This window comes from Halichoerus grypus, chromosome 5 (assembly GCF_964656455.1).
Source record: "Halichoerus grypus chromosome 5, mHalGry1.hap1.1, whole genome shotgun sequence".
Taxonomy (NCBI): domain Eukaryota; kingdom Metazoa; phylum Chordata; class Mammalia; order Carnivora; family Phocidae; genus Halichoerus; species Halichoerus grypus.
Genome location: NC_135716.1, coordinates 162320455 through 162346257, shown reverse-complemented (window position 1 = coordinate 162346257; position 25803 = coordinate 162320455). Strand labels below are relative to the sequence as shown.

General features: G+C 46.9%; 1 protein-coding gene across 2 annotated transcripts in view; it reads right to left on the bottom strand.

The window, feature by feature from the left end:
* The window catches only part of CSMD2 (CUB and Sushi multiple domains 2), a 584478-nt gene that overhangs the window by 79354 nt on the left and 479321 nt on the right, over window positions 1-25803 (bottom strand). For both annotated transcript variants that reach the window (XM_036065279.2, XM_036065276.2), the window contains 8 exons: window positions 25662-25766; window positions 20858-20976; window positions 20297-20366; window positions 18278-18394; window positions 15313-15522; window positions 9712-9900; window positions 7086-7263; window positions 5610-5755 (listed from right to left, as the gene is read on the bottom strand). In XM_036065279.2, the coding sequence (XP_035921172.2) occupies window positions 5610-5755; window positions 7086-7263; window positions 9712-9900; window positions 15313-15522; window positions 18278-18394; window positions 20297-20366; window positions 20858-20976; window positions 25662-25766 (1134 nt within the window). The remainder of the gene's footprint in view (window positions 1-5609; window positions 5756-7085; window positions 7264-9711; window positions 9901-15312; window positions 15523-18277; window positions 18395-20296; window positions 20367-20857; window positions 20977-25661; window positions 25767-25803) is intronic.

The window sequence follows — 25803 nt, the reverse complement described above, 5'->3', positions numbered from 1 at the left end:
GAAACCATATGATAATTGACTTTCTCTGCTTGACTTATTTCACTTAGCATAATCTCCTCCAGTCCCATCCATGTTGATGTGAAAGTTGGGTATTGATTTGTATTTCCCTGATGATGAGTGACGCTGAGCATCTTTTCATGTGTCTGTTGGTTATCTGGATGTCTCCTTTGGAAAAATATCTTTTCATGTCTTCTTCCCATTTTTTAACTGGATTATTTGTTTTTTAGGTATTGAGTTTTATAAGTTCTTTGTATATTTTTGGATCTAGAAATAGCACTCCTAGGTATTTACCCAAAGGATACAAAAATACTAATTTGAAGGGATATATGCACCCCAATGTTTATAGCAGCATTATCAACAATAGTCAAATTATGGAAATAGCCCAAATGTCCATCGACTGATGAATAGATAAAGAAGATGTGGTATATATATATATATATATATATATATATATATATATATATAGTGTGTGTGTGTATATATATATATATATATATATATATATACATATAGTATATATATGTGGTATATATAATATTCCACCACAGTGAAATATTACCCAGCCATCCAAAAGAATGAAATCTTGCCATTTGCAATGACATGGGTGGAGGTAGAGAGTATTATGCTAAGCAAAATAAATCAGTCAGAGAAAGGCAAATACCATATGATTTCACTCATATATGGAATTTAAGAAACAAGACAAATGAACATAGGTTTAAAAAAAGAGCAAAACCAAGAAACAGACTCTTAAGTATAGAGAACAAACTGATGGTTACCAGTGGGGAGGTGGGTGGGGGGAATGGGTTAAACAGGTAATGGGGATTAAGGTATACACTTGTGATGAGCACCAGGTGAATGGAAGTGTTGTATCACTAACTTCTACACTTGAAACTAATATTACACTGCATGTTAACTAACTGTAATTTAAATAAAAAATTGAAAAAAAATAGGAATGATTAAATTGTATGACCTTTGTAAAGTACGAGCATCTCCTACTGAACATCAGTAATCCACTTCCAGAAATCAGAAGCTCTGTGTAAAGATGTTAACTAGGAGCCTATTTTCCATGACTTCAAGTGGGAAAAAATTACAGTGGGTAATCCCAAACCCAGAAAATATTTAAAATAACAAGATACGTATATATATGCAACAAACCATAATGCTAGAAGTTAAATACTTAAAACATTACTGCTTGACCACCCAAGAATGACTATGGCTGTAACAAAACAGCAGCTCTATGCATTGTAGCACATGCACTGTGCATACTGTAGCGCACCATGCAAGTCTTCTCAGCGTGATGCACTGAGAAACACTAGCTAGAAAACAAGGGTAATGTGGGCATGTGTTCAGGATGGCACTGTGGGGGTACAGCATGGTTCACAATGAACATCACATTAACATAACCTCTCAGAACCAGCAGCAATGCAGATACGCATTCCAAATGTTCACCTGGGATCCTGACATTTTACCAACTGCAGTTGGAATGTAAGCTGAGAATTTTCCTGCATATAGTTTTATTAAAAATGTTGTATTATATCTTGATGATTTAACCAATTTTTTTCTATAGATGTGTTGGCTGAAAAACGTTGTATTAAGAGACACAGAAGCTTCAGGAAATGTGGGTATTAAAACTAAGAGGCACTCTTGAGATAACCACGAAGTTTTAACTGTGATTTAACATAAACCAGGGAGGACCATGCCTGCACTGGATGTATGCTTCCATTTGTCTCTCCAGGAAAATGGCTATAACTGATATCAGCAACAGAGTGGCAGTTTTTCCAACACTGGGTACTATCATTCTTCCATCCAATTCATTTAATGATTATCTGTGGAGGGCTGAGCCTGGGTCAGGCACTGTGTTAGGCACTGAGGGTGCAAGAGTAAACAAAACAGACAGTCCTTGCCCTCAGGGAACTCAGAGCCCATTGGGGGAAGCAGTCATCAATTCTAATCGTTGTCAACTTGATAAACAACAAAAAAGGTAGCATTTTTTTTTTTTAAATTGACATTTGATAACAAGTTAGGTTAAACATTTTTTTTCATAGATTAATAGACTATTTGGATTTTTCTTCTTAACCTTCTATTAGTCCTTTGCCCCTATTTTTCTTACAAATTTGAAGAACCTGGTGCATATTTGAAATTGATTTCTGGGGGCACCTGGGTGGCTCAGTCGCTTAAGCATCTGATTCTTGATTTTGGCTCAGGTCATGATCTCAGGGCTGTGAGGTAGGGCCCAGCACTGGGCATGGAGCCTGCTTAAGATTCTCTCTCTCTCCCTCTGCCCCTATCCCCCTCTCCCTCTCTTAAAAAAAAGACTGACTTCTGCCTGTTAAATCTATGCTCTGCTTATATTTATCTAGGGCACTCTTTGGATTTGTAGATGCATGAAGTTTCTGCTTATTCTGCTTAGCCAATTCTTTCTTTTTTTTTTAAAAAAAAAATTTTATTTATTTGTGAGAGAGAGTGAGCATGAGTGGAGGGAGGGGCAGAGGGAGAGGGAGAAGCAGACTCCCCGCTGAGCAGGGAGCCTGACACAGGGCTTGATCCCGGGATCCTGGGATCATGACCTGAGCCAAAGGAAGACGCTTAACTGACTAAGCCACCCAGGCATCCCTCTGCTTAGCCAATTCTTAACGTTTTCCTTTATAAAGTTTTTTTTTAATTTGATATCTTTCAATCTTGGCCACATGCATATCTTTAAAGTATATTTTCCGGGTAGGGAATTGAATAAAGGGTACAAACTTCCAGTTATAAGATGAATAAGTACTGGGGATATCATGTGTTACATGATGTTAACACTGCTGTTTGATGTATTTGAACGTTGTTAAGAGAGAGCAGATCCTAAGAGTTCTCATCACAAGGGAAAAATTCCTTTTTTTTGGGTATCTATATGAGATGATGGCTGTTAACTGAATTTATTGTGGTGATTATTTCACAATATATGTAAGTCAGGTCATTATGTTGTATGCCTAGACTTACACAGTGCTGTATGCCAATTGTATCTCAATAAAACTGAAAAAAATAAAGTGTCTCAAATTCCGAAAAAAATATCCTCTTAGACATACTTAACTTTCAGGAAAAAAAAAATCAGTAAAAAGAAATCTCCACTTCAACACAGCCTGAGTGTTTAATATATTGTGGTTGCTAGTTTGATTGGGGTAGATTTCCCATTATATTTTTTAAAAAACTATACATTTCTGCTCAATGCAGAGAGCTGGTGGAATACTAAAAAACAATAAAATGGAAAATCCCCAAGTCCCACCAGCACCCAGGCACAACTATTGCTAGTCTTTTGGTGTATGACCTTTGGTATTTTATAGCTAATCCCTCCCTCCTCCCCCCAGAGCACACACTGTATCTACCGTGTTATTGCTAAAGAACTCGAGGGCGGGGGGACATTCGGGACTCCTCCACTTCATTTTGTCCCTCCTCCCCTTGCTCCCCTTGGCGGTGAGGCCCTGATGCAGCGTAGGCGGACTCCAGTACTGGTTAACACGTTAACTGGTGGGGTGGGCTCGCTGCGCTATGTCAAGTGGCAGCCAACTGGGCAACAGCCATTGTAGGTCACGGTTTTACCGTTTCATTCTGGGCTGCCTGTATTTTTGTTCCTATAGTTTCCTTTTCTTTAAGGAGTTCTGGTCCATTTTAGTGGAAAATGGTATTAGAAACCAGTATCTGGAGCTAGGTGTGTTCATTGCTATCGAGGAGTCATTGTTTCCAAGCCCTCTTAGTGGAAAGAGCTAAGGAATGCATGTACGTGTGCCCACCCACGTTTATACCCAGATCTCCTTCTGTATCTATGTGTACATACTGAAAACCATAGCTCAAACTCAGACCTCCAATTCCAATCCAATTCCCTGGGTATATTCTGATTTTTGCTCTTGCCACATTTCTAACCCTCTTCTCTTAGTGAGACACCTACCTTTGTCCTTAATCTATTAACTTATTTGATCAGTCACCCATAGGAAACAAGTCCCCATCTCTACTGCCACTCCTCCCTTACGTGAATGTCCTGCTCTCCGACCTTGGAGTCTGATGGATCCTCTGTGTGGATGCCCTTCTCACTCTGCTGGGGCTCTTACCCTACACAGATGTTCCGTCAGTTTGCTCAGAGCCTTGATACCCCAGGCCAGCCCGGTCTCTGTGCGGATGTCGCCCCTCAATGTGGACCCCCTCTCTCCTCTTTGCTTCTCCCACTTTGCTTCATCCCATTTAACAGCTTTGGGACTGAATTGTTCAGGAAGGGAAGAGAAGACATTTAGCTCCCCTTTTAGTTATCTCTTATTTGGAGTCCATGTTGTCTAGACTTCTATGCTGGAAGCAGATGCTTTCCAAAATTTATTTCTATTTCCTAAACTACCTGTTTCCAAGGACATTTTTCCCTGTAATTCAAGTCCGATTATCTCATTAAGAAAATACTGCAGAATCTTGTTCATAGCTCTCCTTAAGGTACTTTTCATTTCTACTTATTAGTCCTTATATGAGAAGAAATTTATTTAAAGCTAATGTTTGCCTACAGAAAGCCAGACATTCTTTCTCCCATACCAGCCCTACTCCCCAGTCTCTGCAAATCTACCTCCTTCTTTTTCTTTAGTTCTTGTTGCAAATATTGCCTTTTGACAGGTCTTCCACAATTATTCTACATGAAGCAGAGTTCCCCACCTTTTTGTTTGCTATCTTATTTGTTTCCTTCATAGCAACTTATTACAAATTGCAAAGATTTCATTTGTCTCTTTGTTTGTTATCTCTCTCTCCTCAGAGGAAGAAAGCTCTATGGAGAGCAGATATTTCACAGCGCAGGAAAGCATGAATAGTCAATGAAGATATGAAAGGATGCTCACCTCATCACTAACATAAGAGTGAAATGCTATTTCATGCATCCACCATATTGGCAAAAATTTAAAAATCTGATAAAATCCAGTGTTTGTAAGATGGAGCCAGGAATAAAGTCAAGCTCCAGTTCAAATACATGCAATGCTCCGCAAACTGTAATATGGAGGATTATCTATAGATGGGCACAAGCCGACAAAGAACTTTCTTTAAGTTTTTCAATGCTGTTTCCACTGTAACAAAAATGAGGAAGTATCCTATCCAGATCCATAACTTTGGACTTTTAGAAGAAAACTGGCTGGCTGTCGATAAGGACAAGCCCACCCTGAATCGTTCATGCTCCTCCTGCTTGAATTCTCCATGACTTCGCTTGTGCACAGTACTTCCTGTGAGGTCAACAGAAACCCTGGATTCCTTTGGAGTGGGACAACCGTCTAGAAGGTGCTAAGGGACAAGCTGGGGAACAAGTAAGTGGGTAACCCAGCCAGTGAGTTGATGTGAATGAGTGGAATGAGAAGCCTCATCCTGCTGGCTCTAAGCTTGGACTTGGCACCAAGATCAGCGCCATGTACCTCTCTGCCCTAGTAGTGTGGAGGTCTGTGCTGGGGGATTTCACGTAGGTTAACACATTTAACTCTTATAACTCTGAGGACACTGAGGCTGAGAAGCTATATAGTTCATTCAGAATCACACGACTGGGAATGGTGGAACCAGGGATTAAACGCGGCCCTGACTTGAGAGCGCGGTGCTTCCCTCCCCCGCCAGGCTTCCATACTGACCAGAAAAGGCAATGGCGAAGATCCCACCCATGGCTGCATCATGGTGGAACTTAAGCAGGACCTGGTTGGACGAGCTGTGCAATGTTTTCTTGGCCAAGCTCCGGCTGAAGACTCCAAGCTGTGGAGCTGTCTGCTGGGCCCCATCCCTGCACGGAGGAAAGAATGTTCTGGTATGTCGCAAGTCACCGTGGCTGCTTGCTTTGCCTCTACCATCAGTGGCCTTAACAGAGACCTGGAGTGGGAGGCTGTGACTCTACTTGTGCCCAGCACTGTCTTTCTCCAATGACCTGTGCACCTCCCTCTAATCTCTCCCAACTCAGTCTGCCAACAGAGCTGATAGAGTTGGCAAAGCACCCACTGACTCCTCGTTCACCTGATTCTTTACCAGCCTCTGTAATGGGCTCCTGGGGGCAACAGTCTCAGCTGAGAAGCGGGAGCCACTGGGCAGGTTCTCTCAGTCTGAGCAGAAGTAGGATGGGGCTGAGGAAGAGCTCATGCTGCTATCCATGCCAGCCCCACTTCCTTGTCTCCAAGCAGAGACACACCCATGTTGCCTTTGTAGGCAAAGGATTTCTTCCCTGGAAATGTATCTAGTCCCTCCTATCTGTTCTTAATCGTTGCCTGGAAAGGAAACTGGGAATTAACCCAGGGTAGTCTGATTACAGTTATCCAGCCCTGGGAATTTTGGGAAGAGACTCTCACTATCCCCTGCTGATTCCCAGAATGGCAGTAACCCCTAAACAAAAGAATCCTTAAATTATATATTTGTCCAAAGGTCCAGTGGTTTGGGAAGAACTATCTAGGAGACTACACTTATTGGCTCATAACTCATACTCCCATTTTAAAGTCACTTCAAGATATTCTAACTCTATCACTCAGAGTGGAACTGTCAATTTGGTAACCACTAGGCCCCATGTGGCTCTTTATATTTAAATTAATTAAAATTAAATAAAGTTTAAAAATCAGTTCCTCAGTCACCCTAGTCACATTTAAGTACTCAATGGCCACCTGTAGCCGCTGGCTACTGTACTGGCCAGCACAGATATAGAATGTTTCCATTACTGCACAACGTTGTGTTGGACACTGGTTTAGCATGAGATGACCAGTGGGACTTCACGGAATTCCACCCCAAAACTGGGTAGCTTATCCTAGGTAAATGTAGAATTTTGGTTTGGACTCTGGAAAAAATGAGAGAAGTCTGTGTATCTACGACCATTCCTATTCACACACCCACCCATTGGTACTCTGACCCCTAGGAGCACTCCGCGTTGGAAACCACTGTCCTCCCATTCCTCTCCCTCCAAGGAGTCACAGAGGATAATTGAAACTGAGCCCTCATTTACTATGTTTATTTGAAAGCCAGGAAGCTGACCACCATTGAAAACCATTCAGCTCTTGGTTTCCTGAACAAAAAGCTGTTTAAAGCCCAGCTAATGCCCCTTTCTAATTGGCTGTCGACATGGCAGCTGGCCCTACCAGACGGTGATGAAGTCTCCGGAGGGCTCTGTCTGCAGCAGGCTGATGTTGAGCCGGATGCCATGACCAATGGGCACGGTGATCAGCCAGACACAGTCCTGGGAGCTGGAGTATGGACTGGGGAAGCCAGGGGAGTACACAGTGCCATTGGAAGAGGTGATGTTCCCACCACAGGGGACTGCCAGGGAGGGGACACAAACACAGATGAGTGTGGGAGATCACCCCCACCTGAAAATTCCCTTATGACTCCCTTATGAAGTGCCAGCACCCAGTACAAATTATTCTGCTCAAGGAGGGCAGGCGGGATGGGGAGAGGTGATGGGGCTGAGGATGACTGCATGGTTTCCCCCACCAGTCCCAGCACATCACTCCCCATCAGCCCCTGATCTTCAGTGCAGGTGCCTCTGTGGGCCAGCCTCAGTCCCTGGCCCCCCTCTTCTTCCTGTGGATAAGATCTGCCCAGAAAGAAGGACACACTAAAGCACTCCTCTCTCCTTTCCTAGGAATGGAGTGGAGGACAGATGTCAGGATCAGCTGTAGTACTTTTGCTGGGATGAGCTAAGAAAATAGGAAACTATCTCTTTCTCTCTTCTTATTTGCTCTAAGATTCTTACAGTGGTACTTTTTTTTAAAACTTTCTTTTTTTCTTAAGATATTTTTAAAAAAAATTATTTATTTGAGAAAGAACAAGAGCGTGAGAAAGAGAGCATGAGCAGGTGGGGGGAGGGAGAGGGAGAAGCAGACTCCCAACTGAGCAGGGAGCCCGATGTGGGACTCAATCCCAGGACCCTGGGATCATGACCTGAGCTGAAGGCAGACACTTAACTGACTGAGCCACTCAGGTGCCCAGACTGGTACTTTTGGTCTTGACCTAAGAGATAAGGATTCTTGTGGTGAAGCTAAGGTTGGGTTCAAATCATGGCTAAACCATTTATTAACTAGATGACCTTAGACAGTAGTTTACTCTCTTTCTTCACCTGTAAAATGGAACTAAGAGCATCCACCTTGTAGGACTGTGGCAGCCGTTAGGTGAACTGATGGATGTAAAATGTCCAACCTGGCACTTAGCTCACAAAGAAGACATATGCTGCCTAGATATGATCCTCTCTCCCTATTTTCCTGTCCCCCAAAAGTGACACCCAGTTTTAGGCTCACTCTCATCTAGGCTTTGGGTAGGGGGATGGAGAGGCCTTGAAGTTTCCATAATGTTCCAATTTAGTCATCAGGGAGGAGAAAAAAAGGGCAAACCTACAAATACTGGTCCAGAATAATGAGTGTATTTGGCTGGCACGGGGCAACAAGCAGACATCTGGATGCGGGCAGACCAGAGTGAAGAGAAAGAATCCCAACGCCTCCAGGCAGAAGATAGGGTTCCTGTGAACGCATATGCGTCCTGAAAGGGGTATGCATGGACATACCATCCCTCCTACACACACTGCACATCCACTCAGTGTCAGGGTCAGGCACAGCCTGGGGAGACCAAGGGGAGCAAAGATACCAAGGCACGTGGTTTTGTTCTGTAGCACTCACAGCCCACTGGGATATAGCTAAGTAAACCGATCTCTGTAGATGCCAGCCCGGGGGGGACACATCAACATGGAATGCCGCAGGAGCAACAGGGGGCACCCCTCACCCAGTCTTGTGAAGGTAGGGAAGGATTCTTGGTATTGTTCCCATTTAGACAAGGCTAAGTAGACAAGGCAAGAGAGAAGAGCGATGTTCCATGATGGAGGGACAGCATATGCTAAGAACCAGAGGCAAGAGAACATGGCGCACTGGGACCACTAAAGCACTTCAGCTTAGCTGGACATAAAATCTGTGAGAGTGGAGAATACTGGGAGGTATGCAGGGACCAGGCCCAGAGGGACATGGTGCACTACACGAAGGGGTTTGGAATTTACCCCAAGAGAGATGGGGATGCCCTGTTAGCTTCTGAGCAGGGCAGGGTCTGGAGTGTGTTGATGGTTTGGAAGGCTCACACTGGCTATGCTGTGAAAAATGGTTTGAGTAGTGCAAGACCAAAGACTGGGAGACCAGTGAGGAGCCTCTCCAAGTGGTGGTGGGATAAAAGCAAAGGCAGTGCATAGAGAGAAGTGGATGCATTTGGAAGGTAATCAGGATGTAGAATTATCAAGACTCAGGGAATTAAGTCAGTTAGGTGAGAGGGAGGTGCCAAATAAGGGCTGAGTAACCAGGTGACTAGAGGTGCCCTTCACTAATGAGGACTTCTGTTGAATGGCAGAAAGATGATGACTTTAATTTTGAATATATTAAGATTTAGATGCCTCTGGTAAGTGAAGCTCTTTAGTAAGGAATTGGATATACAGGTGTAGATCTCAGGAAAGAGATAAAGTTTACAGTCTTCCCTTCTGACGGGGTTGGATCTTCCCAAGGGCTGAGTAGGTATTCCCTTGGCTGTGGCCTACATTTCTTCCAGGTCCTCCCAAGCTTGGCCCAGAGGTCTGTCCCCAAGACTCTTTCCCTGGATAGGCTGGGTCCCTTCCATATGAAAACAGGATGGACAGGGTTTGCCTGGACTCCCCAGCATGGGTGATTCCATGGAGCATGGGAGTACTCTGAATCAGTCTCCTTAGGAAGAATCACCAGGGATGAGGGAGGGACATACCTTCACACCTGGGCAGGGGGTGGTCCCAGTTCCGGTTGGTGCCATGCTGACATGTGAGGACGGGGTGGCCAATCAGTTGATATCCTGGGAGGCACTCGAAGGTCACTGATTGTCCAACATTGTAGCCAGCTCCCCTCACAATGCCATTGGCAAAGGGCTCTGGGTCCGGGCACTCTTGAAGTTCATAGGCTGGAAAAGATCAGGAGAGAAGGTCACTTTATTCTCTCTGGACATTTTCTCTTCAACCGGAGTATAGGAGCAGCAGAGAGTTAACATAGTGTGAAGCACCAAGACTTGGACTCAGATGGACCCTTGTCATTTACCAGTTGTTGGCTTTGGGCTAGACATTAAACTTTTCTATGCCTCAGGTTTCTTATATAGAAAACCATTATTGTGAGGATTAAGTGGGCTAATATATGCATAGCTCTTTGCATAGTCCCGACACACAGTAAGAGCTCAATGAATGTTATCTGTTGTTACTGTCTCCATGGGCAAAGGAGTCTCAAGGAAGACAAGGCTAGACTGAAGCCTTCTCTGCTGAGCACCTGCTTGGGGCTGGGCATTGACCCCAGTTCTTTCATGTGGATCGTCTCGTTTAACCATGACAACCATGTTCTAGATCACAAATACAGAAAGCAGTCAGGGGAGGACTTGAGTGGGGTCTTTCTGACTCTGAGAAACTACAACCTTTCAAGATGGAGGAACTTGGTGGGAGTAAGCCAAGTCTGTGGCTGGGAGAGAAACTTTCCAGAGGGAATCGCTGGATGAAAAAAGGAATGTGTGTGACTGTAAGATAAGGAAGCCTCTGCAAAGAGAAAGAAAGCTGCTTCCCTGAGAATGGGTGAGCCCAACTCAAAAAGGAGATGCCTTAATGGAAGGGCCAGAGACTGACAGGGAGAGGTCGCCTCGGGGTTTGCTGAGCATGTGTACAGAGCACCGACTCCGATTAATCGGATCCACAGGAAAAAGAACAGCTGTTGTGGCCAGAGTCGGGCTCTTCCTACACAGGAAATTGGCAGTGGGGTAGACAGAGCGTTCTGACAGTGGAAATTCTCAGTGGGAGTTGAGATCAAATGAATGCTCCATGGAAGTGGATGCATTCATTACATGTAATAACAATATAAATAACAACGATCACGAAGCTGACATTTCAGAATACCTCCATCTGGGACGGCGCCTGTGCTGTGTATTTCCACTCACTGTCTCACTGATGGAGGCCTCAGTGGGAGGAACCGGGCAGGTTTCACTGGGAAATCATCAGGGTCACTGGGTGTGTCAAAAAAACCAAGCAGCTATTGTGGGAGCGGGTAGGCTGGTCAGCCAAAGAGACACGTGGCCCTGTCAGCAGCAGGGGGTTTGGGTGATTTGGCAAATAAAGGCCTTAGTAGAAAAGAGGGGAGCTACTGCCCAGGGAGCTGACTGAATGGATGGGCTGGGCCTCTAACGAGAAGCCTCAGGGGGAAGCCGTGGACCCCGCGATGGTGAGGAACCAGAAGAGAGTGGCCGCACGTCAGAAGCCAGGAGCAGCCTGAGGGAGAGTCTCTCTCTCTTTTGAAGATTTTATTTATTATTTGACAGAGAGAGACACAGCGAGAGAAGGAACACAAGCAGAGGGAGTGGGAGAGGGAGAAGCAGGCTTCCCGCCGAACAGGGAGCCCGATGCGGGGCTTGATCCCAGGACTCTGGGATCATGACCTGAGCCGAAGGCAGACGCCCAACGACTGAGCCACCCAGGTGTCCCTGAGGGAGTCTCTTATAGGAATTGTCTCACGCAGAAGGAGCTGGGCTTTTTAGAAAAAAGAGACACTTAAGTGAGAGCACCTGGACTGCTTTCAAACTGAGAAAAATCTCAGAGCCTGTTTACCAGAAGAAGCTTCAAAGGGAGAGGTTGGGCACTACAGGTAGAAACGAACCCTAAAGGGCAGAATCATTAGTTTTCCTAACGAAGAGCTCCTGGGTTTGTCCCAAATGGAGACACTATGGTGGGAATAGATAAAATTTTTAACAAAGTGCCACAACTGCAAATATTAATATTATTAAAATGATTAAAATATTCGTATTATTAAAATATGAATAATGATGCCTAACATTTTGGAACAATTATGTGTCTTGTCATTTTGCTAAGTTCTTTATAAACATGATCTCCTGAAAAGTTTTAATGATATAAGTTAAGCCTGTCCGACTGAGAGGCCCGGTAAGAGTGGCTTAAGCTGTTAGTAACAATTTTATGGGAATATTTACCTGAGAGGAGAAAGGAAAACTCCAGCGTAGGAAGTTCAGAGTGTCTAACAGGAGGGATTTTGAGAAAAAGTAAGGAGTTGGATTTCGTCAGAGAAAGTCGTGGGACTACAGGGAGATGGGCCTGCTCCATACAAAATGCCTCAGTGGGGACAGGTGGCCCTTTCGGAAACAGGTCTTCTCATAAGGGAAAACCTGGGGTGAGTGGTCAGAGCTCGTGTACAAGGTACAGCTCCATGGGGCTAAGGAAGGTGTAAGTAGAGAATGTGGGCCTGTTGGGCAGGGAGAACTATTCGGGCCTGACATAAATTAGGAGGCCTTGGCGGGAGGACCTGAGCCTCTGGCACTAGAGACAACCCCGTCCCAGAGGATGGGACCACCACAGACGAGAAGCCTAATGGAAGCCAAAGTCAAGTGTGAAGGGGAGCAACTGCCCTGACACCAAGAGTGGGCTCACAGGCATCATTAGGTCTGTGGAGCTCAGGCAGGCACTGAGGGAGTAGCTGGGCCTGTGACCTGAGGGAAGCCTCAAGGGGAACATCCACCAAGTCATGAAGGTAAAATGTGAGTGGGAGGAGGTGGGCCCACCATAGAGTAGACACCTCTGGGCCTGTCATTCAGTTGGACCAGTGGAGGTGTTGGGCCTTCAAAGGCATACTTAGAACCCTGTTGCCCTTGTGCCTTCCTTCCCCCTAACAAGGGAAAATCCTTGGAGGAGTGGGCCTCCGAACATGTGAAACATGAGTAATGGGCATATCACAGAGAGAATGGCTAGCCCAGGGTGTTGGCCTGTGTCTTGGAAGCCTCAGTGAGAGTGAGAGGGGCTGAGTTTGAGACCAGGGCTCTGTGGAAGTAGGTAGGTCTATTCTATGGGGAGAAGTCAGTGAAGTCCAAGGGACTCAGGGGGACAACTCTTATAGGGACAAGTGGGCTTATCACATGGGGAACACAGTGAGTGTCTGGTCCCATCGTGTGGACTCAGTGGGCAGGGCTCCATCACAGCGGTGAAGGCACAATGTGTATGGGTAGGCCCCTGAGAAGCTGTCCCTGTCACAATGGTGGTGTCATCAGTACTTGCATTTATCCAACATGAGGAGCCCTGGGGAGAGCATGTGGGCCTGTCAGAGGTGTTATGGGTTGAATTGTGTCCCCTGCCCAAATCCATATGTTGAAGACCTAACCCCTAGTACCTCAGAATGTGACCTTATTTGGAGAGAGGATCTTTGCCATTTTACCTAAATTGAAATGAGGTCATTACAGAGGGCCTTCATCCAATTTGACTGGTGTCCTTATAAAAAGGGGAATCTTGGAGACATACAAGGATTTGAAGCCAGAGATGGAGGTGATGTTTCTATAAGCCAAGGAATTCCAGACTGCCAGCAAACCGCCAGAAACAAGGACAGAGGCCTGGAACAGACTCTCCCTCACAGCCCTCAGAAGGAACCAACCCTGCTCACACCCTGATTTCGGGACTTCAGCCTTCAGAACTGTGAGAGAAGAAATGTGTGTTGTTTAAGCCCTCCAGGCTGTGGTAACAAAGTACCAAGATGCAGGAGAAGCCCGAGAGAGGCATGCCTCTGCCCCAGAAGGAAACGCTGACCACATATGTGGGCCCGAGTCTCTCCCGTGACAGAACGTGGCCATCTGATGTGTCATGACGCATCTGACAGGCCACACCGCCCGCTGTGTGTGCTCAACAGGCGCGGACACTCTTGGTGAGGGCTGGTCTCTATGACAAGCCCACAGACCGCGTCACTGGGTGAGGCAGCTTTGCTAATGCCAAGGAACCAGCACTCTCTGGGTAAAAGCACTGCTTCTCCCTGCCGCCTCATCGGTGAGAGGCCCAGCTCCTCCTCCCGAGGTGTCCCAGGTGGCGGCAAGCCCAACCAGACCCCCTGAAGTTCCTTCTGAGGAGGCAGTGCCTGTGTAACTGGTCCAGTGGTGCTCTCCTTGTAGAATACCCTTGAAGGTTTTCCCTACATGACAAGCCCAAATCCTTGGCCCGTATTCACCTTTGACAAGGGATGAAAAAGCCAAATATCAGAGCATTATGGATATAGAGCATTCTATAGATTTATATAGGAAACACAACCAAAAAGTTCATGAAACATTACATGTTCTCAAAGATACATATAACATATGTATGTTAACACGTGGAAAAAGATCTGGAAAGATCATGTTAAAACAACAGTGATTATTTCTGGGAAATAAGCCTGGGTTTGGAGGCTGTAGACAGAGAAAGCTTGGCCTTACCTGTAATGCTTTAATTTCTTCCTTCCTTCCCTTTGTCCTTCCTCCCTCCTTCCCTCCCCCTCTCTCTTTCTTTTTAATGAAGTGTGTTTGTGAACTGTTAATATAATTAAAAATTAACTTTAAAAAAGAAAATTGCAAAAGCAGTATTTATAGTATTATACAATTTTGGTTAACATATAATAATACAGTTACCATCAACATATGCACAGAAAAAATGGGGAAAACAAACTTAAAAAAAATTGGTTCTCTCTGCATAAGGTGGGGTAGGAGATGGGATTATGGGAAAATTTTGACTTTCTATGATGTACTCACAAAAACATCTGTAATGTTTTAATTTTTTATAAGCATGTATTAGATTTGAGAAAAGTCCAAAATTATGAAAAAAAAAGGTCAGTGGAAGAATCTTGAAAAAGAGGTTAGAACAACTGGTTCAGTCAGTCACCCCAGGGAGGCATCCAGGGGAAAGGCTGGGCCTGCCTCGGGCCACCGCGTGTAGCAGCACAGACCCAGGTGACGGCCCCTCACACTGGGGCTTGTTCCAGGGGAAGTGTGCCGGGAGGAGTGGGGCCTAGCACAGGATTTCACCTCAGCAAGGCAGAGCCCCACTAAGCATAGTCAGGAAACCCTCAGCGGGAGTTAATGGGCTTGTCTCATTGCGAAGGCTCAGTGGGCGCTCCAGGGTTGTTACCAGAATCCTCCATCATGTGATAGGAGGAGCTCTGCCGAGGGTGATTGGGCTTGACACAACAGGGGAGTCCAGAGGGACTAAGTAAGCCTATCAAGGCTGAGGGGAAGTGGCCGCCTGGCCACGCAGGGATGCCCAATGGGAACGCTCAGGGAAGACTGTTGGTGGTTGGGCCTGGACAGAAGGGAGCCTTCAGCAGTGCTGTTGGGCCTTAGCCCTGGAAAAGGCTTGTCAAAGGGGGTTAGATATCTTCATGGGGCCAGAGAGACATGCCACCAAAGGGGAGCCTGCATCGATAGGCCTGCCCCCCACCCCTCAGAGCCCTCCCAGTGTTCTCTCTTCCCCTACGTGGAAGGCTGGGAAGATGGTGGTTGTACGTAAGAGAAGGGGATGTGCAGGAGCCAAAGGGGAATCCTGGTCCTTACCCTGGTACTCCAGTTTGAATCCTGGCCGGTTCTGGGAGTGGTCGCTGTGGAAATACACAGTGGTCTCGTGGGACGTGGAGAGCAGGGAGCCCGGAAGCTCACTGCCACTGAATCTGCCCATCATGCGGCTGGTCTCGTAGGGGCCATTGCGGATTTCTATGAAGTCATGGTTGGGCTCGGTGGAGAAGTTCAGGAACTGGATGTGAGCTCCTGGGAGCAAGACAGAGGCAGACAGTGCCCAAAGCAATAGAGTCCTGCTTCAAACGTGTGGCCCCATGGACGCTTTTCCTGCCAGACCTCACGTGTCCCTGCTACTGGCTTCCCACTCAACCGAGATTCCCAGAACACAATTCGGGGAGACACGATCCAGTCCAGTTGTCTTAGGAGGATTGAACTTAAAAATATATTATTCACTCAAAATGAAGGGCATCGATCATTCCAGAGCTCCATCTCGAGTCCATTTTATTTTACTGAAAACAAAGCTCAGGGCTAACATTTGATTTGTAGCTCCTAGGCCTACTATCAGTACAAAGATAGCTTTGCTAAAATAAACTTTTTACTTAAAAATACCACCACTTAAAAATAACTATACCCAATCGAAAGACATGAACTTCAATACTGGTATCTTCTAGAACACTCATGATAATTCAGAAATTAGAAAAATACATTGTCAGTGAAGTTTATACTTTGGGATCCTACTGGATTAATCAAGATCTCCTAACAACCCAACAGGTTAAACAGATCTGATTAAGCCCTTAACTTACATATTGATATACTCTGCAGAATGGAGGTGGGAAGATTGATATTTGTTTACTGGTGAGATTTCTCAAAATTAGATTAAAAATGATATTGAAGAAATGTATTTACTGTGCATAAAAAAATGTCCATTATGTTAATTGTGAAAATCTGATTTCAAAGTGGTATGTACCATGTAATTCTAATTTTGGTACTAAAAAACTAGAAGAATATTCACTGATTTACTAATAATATTTACTGAGCATTTGCCATGCATCAGGGCTGTGCTAGGCACTGCACAAGGATGAAAAGATCTCCCAGGTCCTTGTCTTCACGGGGGTTACATTCGAATGGTGAGGACTAAGCTGTTAGTGATTATCTCTGCATGGTGGGGTTACAGATGGATTTTAATCTTTAAAAATTTCTCACCTGTGGTTTCTAATTTGCACAGAATGGGGACATATGTACGATTTTTTTTTTGCATCTAATTATTTAAATAATTTTTTATTTAATAATTTAAAGTTATTAAAAAATAAAGATTTGACTTATAACGTTGAAGACCCTTCGTATCTCCTGCTCTCTCCCATTCGAGGGTGACGTCACTTATGGATCGGGAAGATATTTTCCAGTTCATGGTTTTAGATTCTTAAATATGTGTCTGATTTATACGCCTTAAACGTTTACATGCACGTTGTTATACCGCACATATAGTTTTATAAATAGTTTTATTCAATATTGTGCTTTTCAAGGTCTACAATTTTATTTTATGAATTACCCAACCATACTATTCACTACCCTATTAATGAACATGCAGATTGTTTCCAAATTGCCGACAGTTTTGCAGTGAGCACTTTGGGACATGTCGTCTGCATCATCCCAACACTGTGGGCAGCATGTTCATCAAAGGAGCTTTTTCAGGATTCCAGATTTTTGAATTGAACGGGTGTGGAAAGAACTGGGTATGACCACTGCCATCTAGTGGTAACAGCTTTTAAATGCAGAGGTTCTTTACACACTGAAACCAGGTGCCCTATTCGGGTCCTCACTGGAGTCCAACATTCACTTGAAAGCAAGATCTTTCTTCTGTGATTGCACCCTGCAGGGGGCTTATTCTCCAAAGGCTGAATAAGCACCCAGGCCTTAGAGTTAGAGAGCTCTGGTGACTGAACATCAGGACTTACAAGAACAGTGATGTACCTTCCACTTAAACGTCTGTTTTCCTTTGGATGTTGTTCTCCCTCCATCTCTCTATCATCTGAGATTCTTGTGGCCCATACCTGGATGCAGAGCTCCCCTTCCCTCAATCTCTAAAATCTGGAGTTTCCCAAGGCTGCCAAAGCCCTCCTCATTTTGTACTCTGATCATCTGTCCCCAGGTTCCTCCAGAAGATGGTACTAAGTATACGACTCCATCCTTTGAAGGGTCACCAACCTCTCTCCTCCCCTCAGAACAGATTTAAAGCAGGCCAGTTGGATCCCTTTCTCCTGAAAGCCCCTTCTCCCATCAGAAGACCCAGTCTAGGCTGAACAGTACAGAATAAAAAGAGGTGGCTTTCATTCCTGAGGTCACAGATTGGGAATCACAGGCTTGTGCAGGAGCGATCCCCTCAGGACATCCTGTCCCTGGGAGTAGGGCAGTGACTCAGGCAAGATGATCCATCAGGTCCATGTCACCACAAATCTTTTATCTCTTCAACAGAGATGTTGGGGTTAAATTATATTCCCCGTCAGGAATGAATCATCAGCAATTAAATTTTGTGCCCAGACCGATGTCCTCCACACCCCGCCAACCCCCGTGCCTGGCATACTCCATCTCCACAAAAAAAATCTCCCACTCTTTAAGACCAGCCAGAATGTGTGTATAAAGAATGCAAACTCTATATCATATTGACCTTGGCTATATCATTTAATTAGGATGAGAAATTGGATACTGAAGTTAAAAGCACAACTTGAGGTCCAGTCTCTGTAAAAGACTTTTTTTTTTCTTTTTCAACCCCCCGAGTAATTTCTCATTCCACAATCCTGAATTTTAGCTTACTACTCAGATAATAATAATGGCAATCCCTAAGATTATTTTCCCTATATTTTATGTTACCAAAGCATTCATTCCTAGCTTTCTTAACTGATCTTCACAATTGTTTGAGAGGTCAACAGATGAGGAAGTAGAGACGGACCTGCTTCCGTCAAGGTCAGGCTGAAGGGTCATCCGGGGCCTGGGCGTGCAGACTTACCAAAGCCCACGGGCAGCGCTATCTTCCAGGAGCAGTCCATGTTGCTGGGGTAGTTGCCAGGGAAGCCGGGGCTCAGGATCACCCCCTCCATCTCTTCCACTGCACCCCCACACTGTGCTGTGACAATGAGACCACACAGAGGGTTAGGACAGCATGGAGGAGAGCATGGGGCCATGGCAGCATTTGGATGCTCCCTTAGAGCGGCAGTTTCTGATCCCTTCCCAAGTCATTAACCCCTTTGAGAATCCAAAGGAACCAACTGTTCATCTCCCCTAAACGACTGCACACATGGGCAAAACTGAGCACGGATGTAAGTTCAGGAAGGGCTGCTCAGCATCCTGGTACTGCCCAGCCGGCCACAAACCCGAGTTATGACTCTTGACCTTGAGCATGCCCTTTGCAGGTCAGTTCCCTTAGCGAGGTCATGCAGCAGAAGTGGTCTGCTCCAAGAGGAGTGTGACTGTTTCTTATGCTATGCCTCAAATCTCCCTCTATCACCATCCAATCAACTCTTCCAAGACTGAAGAGAAAGGATGAAAGGAGGAGACTGGCATGCACTGAGTCCCCACTCTGTGCCAGGCACCACACCGGGCTCTTTGCAAATATACATCCATAGGGTTGTGTGGTCAGCAGATGAGTCCTACCGGGGCCCAACCTCAGCCAAAGTGACTGTGATTAGCATTCCATGGGGAGCCAACCATGAGGGGCTGGGGCATCTGGCACTCCAACTGAGGTGACTGCAGAGTCACCTAAGATGCAGGCCTGGAGCGTGAATACAGCCTGGTCAGTGGACATCAATTCTTTTCTTTCACAGCTTTCAGGAAACAATCGTGTGAGCTACAAGGGATTAGCTGGTTATGGAAGCCAGAGAAAGAGACGAGGGGCGGGATCTGCAGGGTCCAAGTGAAGGCCTTTGGGGAGAGGGCGACAAACAGAACCGTGCCTGGGTTCAGAGTTGGGGGGGAGCTCTGGAACTGACTGCTGGGATCACTATTCCAACGCTTTCACTTCCTGTGTGACTTTGGGTGAATCTAAACCCCTCCAAACCTCAGTTTTCCTCACCTATAAAATGGAGCCGACTACAGCACCTATGTCACGGGATGGTCCTTACGTTACAGCAGGAAGTCCTGCGTGTCACTTAGAACAGGGGCCGATGCACACAGTGACCAGGTGACAGGCACTCTATCAGCAGTAGCTGCTCCTAACATGAGTGGTTTCCCCGACAGGAACTTTGTAATATGGAGTGGGAATGAGGGGAGTGCCTTGGCCTGCCCAGCCACATTCCTGACCGCGGGGCAGGCGACCAAACCCTAGTCCCTGGTGAGATCCCAGAAGGGAAATGCCTCTATGCCCAAGGGATGCTCCCTCCACTCACTTCGCTTCTTAACCCAAGGTCAGCCTTGATTTGCACTTTACAGTTGGTGAGGCATCAGAGAAACGTAGGTTTCTGTCCCTGATGGTGCCAATCACTTTTTAATCTTAAAAAGCCTTAGTTTTCCCATTTGCAAACATGAGGGCAATGATACCTCCCCTGAAGCGCTGCTGTGAGCAAACAGGTAGCGCCGTGACTTGCGTATAGTAGATGCTCGATAAATGTTGCGTCCCCCTCCCCCAACCCAACCGAGCTAAGCCCTTGTTTCACCTGTAGCGCCCCCCCACCCCCGCACCATTTCTCTAGTGGTGGATTTTACCCGTCTGTCCCATGAAAAGTCACAGGGGAAGGCCTCAATTGCCCAGAGGTTCCACCTGGGCTTTGGTCAATTATCTGCGCTCAGGATGGTCATCATAATGTTTTCAAACGGCCAAGCCCCCTGTGATCCCTCACTCCGTGGCGAAGGTCTGCAGAAGTCATGTCGAGCTTGTGTGAGAGCAGAGCGCCAGCCTACAGGGACTCCCTTCGGACAGACCCGGGATGCCAAACTGTCCTTTGATTTGAACTCGATCCCCGTGAGATGTCACTGAGCCCCAGTCTCTGGCAGGAGTGGTATGAATGGACTGAGAAGGTCAGGGCTCTCTTACCAATACAGAGCGGCGGAGGGTAGTTCCAGCGGCGCACGGTTCCGGGCATGCAGGAGATGTGCGCGTGGCCCTGGAGGGATCAGGAACAGGGGTGGGCTCAGTGCCCCCGGGGGCCCAATTGCATGTACAACCCAGAGCAGGGGGCTTGTTCAGGGACCTTGTGTTGAGCAACAAGATACACAAAGATCCACGAGCCCTCTGCGGGGTGGGATGAGGCAGAGGGAGAGAGACTTTGGGGAAGGATGCTTATTAACAGCCATTACTAAGGAATTCTCATTACTAAAGGTTCCTTGTGAGACTCCTTTAATTACTAGATTCCCTCATGGCCTTCAAAGGAAGATTAAATTTCCCTGAAGTCTAATCAAACCGAAACTTTGCAGGAACACATTCTGAGGCTGGCTGGTGCTAAATCGCCGAAGTCAGCAAAGCTTGACAGTGGTCCCTGGGGGACCTGAAGGGCTTCTCCCTGTTCTTTAGTGACTGCGGCTCGGCTGGCTCGAGGCTGGCCAAGCCCATCTCAGGGGACACCTGTTTCTTGCCCGGCATGTCGAAGGGAGGTACCTGGAGGGCGTATCCTGGCTCGCACTGGAAAGAGACCACGTCATTCACCAGGTAGCGCTCGCCAGTCTTCACCCCGTTACTGGGCACGGCGGGTTCTGGACAGCTGCTCAGGCCCACGGCTAGACGAGACAGAGACAAAGAGAAAGGAGGAGGGAAAAGCCCAGCAGGTCAGTGCACCAGTAGGCAGAGGGTGCTGCTGGCAGCGGGAAGGAGAAGGGGCTCCAATCTGTGCTTTCTCTGCCCTCCACCTCGAGGCCAGTGCTTCCTAATTCTCTTGCCCTACAAGCGCACAGAGAAAGTCAGAACATTTATACAGCATCGAGGCTCAACAGACCGACGCTCCCTGGGGTGGGTGTGCATCACTCGGGCCATGTGGCTGCCCCCCCGGGGCTCAGCGGAAGGACTCTGGAGCTAGGGAGATGCCCAGCCCTGGCTACAAACCCCAGACCTCTCCATCCGGCTTCTCCTGCACCACTCCCAGACCCCCAACTTCCCTCCATTTTCCTTGCCTTAAGAAGACAATTCCTGGGGGCAACGAAGTTGGGAGACGGGAAAGAAAGGCAAGGAGGAAGGAGAGCAGTTATCAGAGAGAGGCCCCTCAGTGTCACTCAGGAGGCTGAGAGTCCCACTCTCTGGGACAGGCTGTCCAGAAAAAAATTTGCCAGTGGGTGAGACTCTCTGCTGCCTTATTTCTCCTGTTGTGTTTTTAAGGTGAGGCCAGTTCCTTTCTGGGAGTAATACTGCGTGTTCCTCATGCTTAGCCCCCCACTGTCAACTCTGGTCCTTGCTCCCTGCCGGACCCCTCACAGCCTCCCTGTCCTTCCCAGCCCTAGGACCATCCTGCGTTCAGAGGCAGTTGACATTTCTGAATCTCTCTCCTTGAATCATGGACAGCCTTACTCAGCAATTCAAAGTGGGTCTCCGCCCAGTGTTATTCAGAATCTCACCCTCTCACTGGACATTCTAGGACTTGGCCTGATCCCTTTCCAAGATCCCCTCTAAGGGCTCTCAAACACTCCTTCATTCTCCTTTCTTGAGTTTCCAAGTTCATCTGCATTGATTTGACCCTTATTCTATACCCAGCATTGTACACTGTCTTCGATAGGACATCCATCCTAATCTTCCTCCTTGTGGTCTTCCTCCTCGCTGCCCGCCCACTGACTGAGACTTCCCACGAGCAGGGCTGGGGCATATGTGTCCCACGCATCGTCTCAGCCCCTTGAAGGTCTTCACATCCTGTTTCACAGGTGAGGATGTGGGCCAGGAGGCAGAGACATGCCCTTAGCAAGCCACAGAGCTGGGATTCAGACCAAGCCCAGTCTAACTCTGGAGGCCAAACTTACAGGCCACATGAGCTCACAGGCGACTGAGCCCTGCTCTCCCCACCTCCCCTCCTGAAATCATCTTCATCCAGCTTTGAATTGCCTCTTGGTGGAAACTCGCAGCAAGTGGGAGTGGAGTATCTCCTGACTGGTGGGATGCACCCCACAGGGGCCCCACTGCAGGTGCGGGCACTTAAGATGCACTAACTAACTAAGATGAAATAAGATGTGCTAAAGAAGTCCCTGTGTATGGATGCATGGGACCGGTGGTGCCGTTTTCCAGGGACAAGAGCGAACGGACTATGGTTGGGTCTGATCCTAGGCACCTGTACAGCTCAGAGTTTGGGAGGGGGCAGCCTCAGCCCTCCTGGTCCGTTCCTGGTGGATACCTTCTGATAGCCCTCCTGGTAGGTCCCAGCTCCCTGGGGAAGCCACACGTATGCGGTGCCTGCATAGAGCCAGGCGTGGGCAGAAGAGGAATGGAAAGGGCCGGCCAGCGTAGACCACCACCACCAGCCCCATCTCCTGGTGTACGGCTGAGGAGCCCTCATTCCACATGCAGAGCTGACAGCTGACGTGTGCATCAGATGACTACATGTGCTTTTTTTCTTCGGAGGAAAATTCACATATAACAAAATGCATACATCTTACGTGGACATTTGCTGAGTTTTGACAAATGCCTGCACCTGTATAACTCAAACCCCTGTCAAAACCACAGAACATTGCTAACTCTAGAAAGTTCCTTTGTCCCAGGCAATTCCTGTCCTACATGTGCCTTATTTATTTATTTATTTATTTTAGAGAGAGAGAGAGAGAGAGAGCGCACTTGCAAGTGGGGGCAGGGAGGGGCAGAGGGAGTGAGAATCTTAAACAGGCTCCACACTCAGTGCGGAGCCCGGGGCAGGGTTTGATCTCAAGTCCCTGAGATTAAGATCTGAACCGAAATCGAGTCAGACACGTAACCAACTGAGCCACGCAGGCGCCCCCTGCAGGTGCTTTTAAGAAGTGCATGGGATTCTTGGAAATGAAAGCTGTTTGGGTCTATGTCCGTCCACAGATCTCAGCAGGGGGGCAAGAGAGCCCAAGGACAGGATTAAAACAACCAACAAGCTGAATTTGAAGTACTACATCTTGGCTGTCATCTTGTCTTTTTCTCCCCACTCCTCCCGGCACTCTAAGTAAAACACAAAGCTACTCAACTTGGTATTTAGTGGGGTGACCACAGCTTAGTAACCTGAAACCTACTTAACCCCTGGGCAGTGATAGAATAAGAAGGGGCAGAGAGAAAGAGAGGGAAAGCAGGAGCAAAAGAATGTGGTAGGAGAAAAAAATGGAATGGGGAGGAACGTGAAATCCAAGAGAGAAAGAAAGAGACAGAGGAAAGTCCATTCTCATTTCTCCTACAGTGCACAGCTTGACTTTATTTAAGCCATGCATGCAACAATGGAAGAATTTTTTTTTTATCATATGCAATCAATTGCTTTCAAAAGCATATTGTTCCATTTCTATTTCAATTAAATCAACATTAAGTGAGTCATAGTGGCAGCTACGACTTTTCAGTACCCTTCAAAACCATTTGCTTCTACAGTTAATTCTTCCCCTCTGCACCCTCTTTGTAGATTATCAAATATTAAGAGAACAGTAGGTTCACAAAACAAAAATGGTTTTGGCTCCTCGGAGTTTCAGTCGCTTCTGTTTTCCCTCAGCCCTTCCTGCCATGAGAGGACAGTGCTTGATAAACATCAGCTACAAAGAAAACTACCAGTTCCCTTGAACAACAACAACAACAACAACAACAACAACAAATTGAGGAGAGGTAAATTTTTTTCTGGGAATGAGGCAGCAGAATGAAAAGAGATTTAGGAAGGAAGTGTATCTTTGGAAGAGGAAAGAAAAGAAAAGATTCGAGGGAACGTTTAAGGACTCCAGTGAAAACAGTGGATAAGAAAACAAAATTGGATAGAACAGAGCAAAAGAGTAAAAAGAAAAATTGGAAACATTCAAGAAACCCGGCATACTTGACTCCTCCAGGAGAGTGAAGCCTTTGAGGTCTGCGGGCGGAGGAGTGGGGGGGCATCAGAGGTCTCTGTCCTATCCTCTGCCCATCAGGGTCTTTGCTTCAAGCTGTCCTCCCAGGTCTTTCCTGCCAGGTACACACTTCTGTTCTTTCAGGCCACGAGCATCCCAGGATCCAACCAACCCTCTCCCAACCATCTGGATAAAGCTCATTTGTTTGGAGACCAGCTGAGCATCTGCATAACATCCAATGCTGACCTTATCAGGCCTCTAGCACCAAATGGGGCTCCCATCTGCAAAGGCCCACGCTGACCAAGATGGTCAAGCCAACTCTACCTTCCCGTATTTCTTACTTCGCAATCCAAACCCCTTCTGTAAGGTCTCACTTGACCAGGTTTAGCTCTCCTCTTCTGTACTTCCTTAGTGTATTAGGCTGCACTAAAATTATTGCTCCCTTGTTCCTCTATCTCCCTGGACTTTGTGTGTGTGAGGGCAGGAATGATGTCTTACTCATCTTTGTTCTGTGGGTATCAAGCACAGGGCTTGCCACATTGGGGACACTCAGTGTTTCTTCATGACATCAACCTCTCCACCTGCCCCAGGGAGGAGTGACCATGCTCTCCTTTGAACTACTGCCCTACCATCTGGGGACTTCCATGAGAGCACCTGGAATCTTGTAATGCGCTTCTCTGTCCATGTGTCTGCCTCTCTTTAATGGACTCGGAGGGGACTTACTGATCTTACCCAGTCCTAGGAAACCCCAGCACAGCACCTGGCACATTGTAAACACTCAATAACTATTTGCTGGATGAATGTATAATAGATGCCTCTGTCTACCTATTCTTTCCTCTACCCAGAGGGGAAGGAGAATGGCAGGCTGTCCCAAGATGAAAACAGTCTCCCCAGCAACCTCTGTCTTTGTTGCCCCACTGTGCACGTCCACAAGCCTTTTTCTTCTAAGAGTTTTTTGTTGTGACCACTTCAGGACACTGGAAGCCAAGATGGAAGGTTCCGAGAGGGGAAGGAGAAATCTGGTGCAAGAGGAGTGAAGTTTCTCATGAGGACAAGAACTTCAAAGATGGCTGCATCACAGAACCCGGGTTTGGAGAGGACAGGTTTCAGGAGCAGAGGATGGCACCTGCATTTTCGTACATCCCAGATTCTATACTGGACCTAAGTCAACGACAGGGCTTCCTTCTGATCCCTGTGGGGACACAGGGGAAGTGTATAGGTGTCTGAGTAACAGACACTGGGGTGAGAATCCTGGCTCCGCCACTTACTGGTTGTGCAGTCTTGAGGAGTTTCAGACTTTCTCTGAGCTTTAGCATCTTCATCTAGGTCTGTGGTAAGGTTTACGTGGGATGGAGAATATACAGCCCCAGTATGCTCCCTGCTCATTGTGGGTCCTTGGTACCTGTCAGTTCCCACCCCGAGCCCTGTACACAGCTGAGACTTTGGATCCTCACTTTTGTACTCCAAGTGGAAGCCGGCTGCTGACACGCTGATATCTGAGTAGAAATGAAGGTAGAGCTGGTTGGAGGTGCTGTTCAGAAGGGCAGGCACGGTTGTTCCTAGGGCAAGGACACAGAGACCGTTCACACTTAGCCT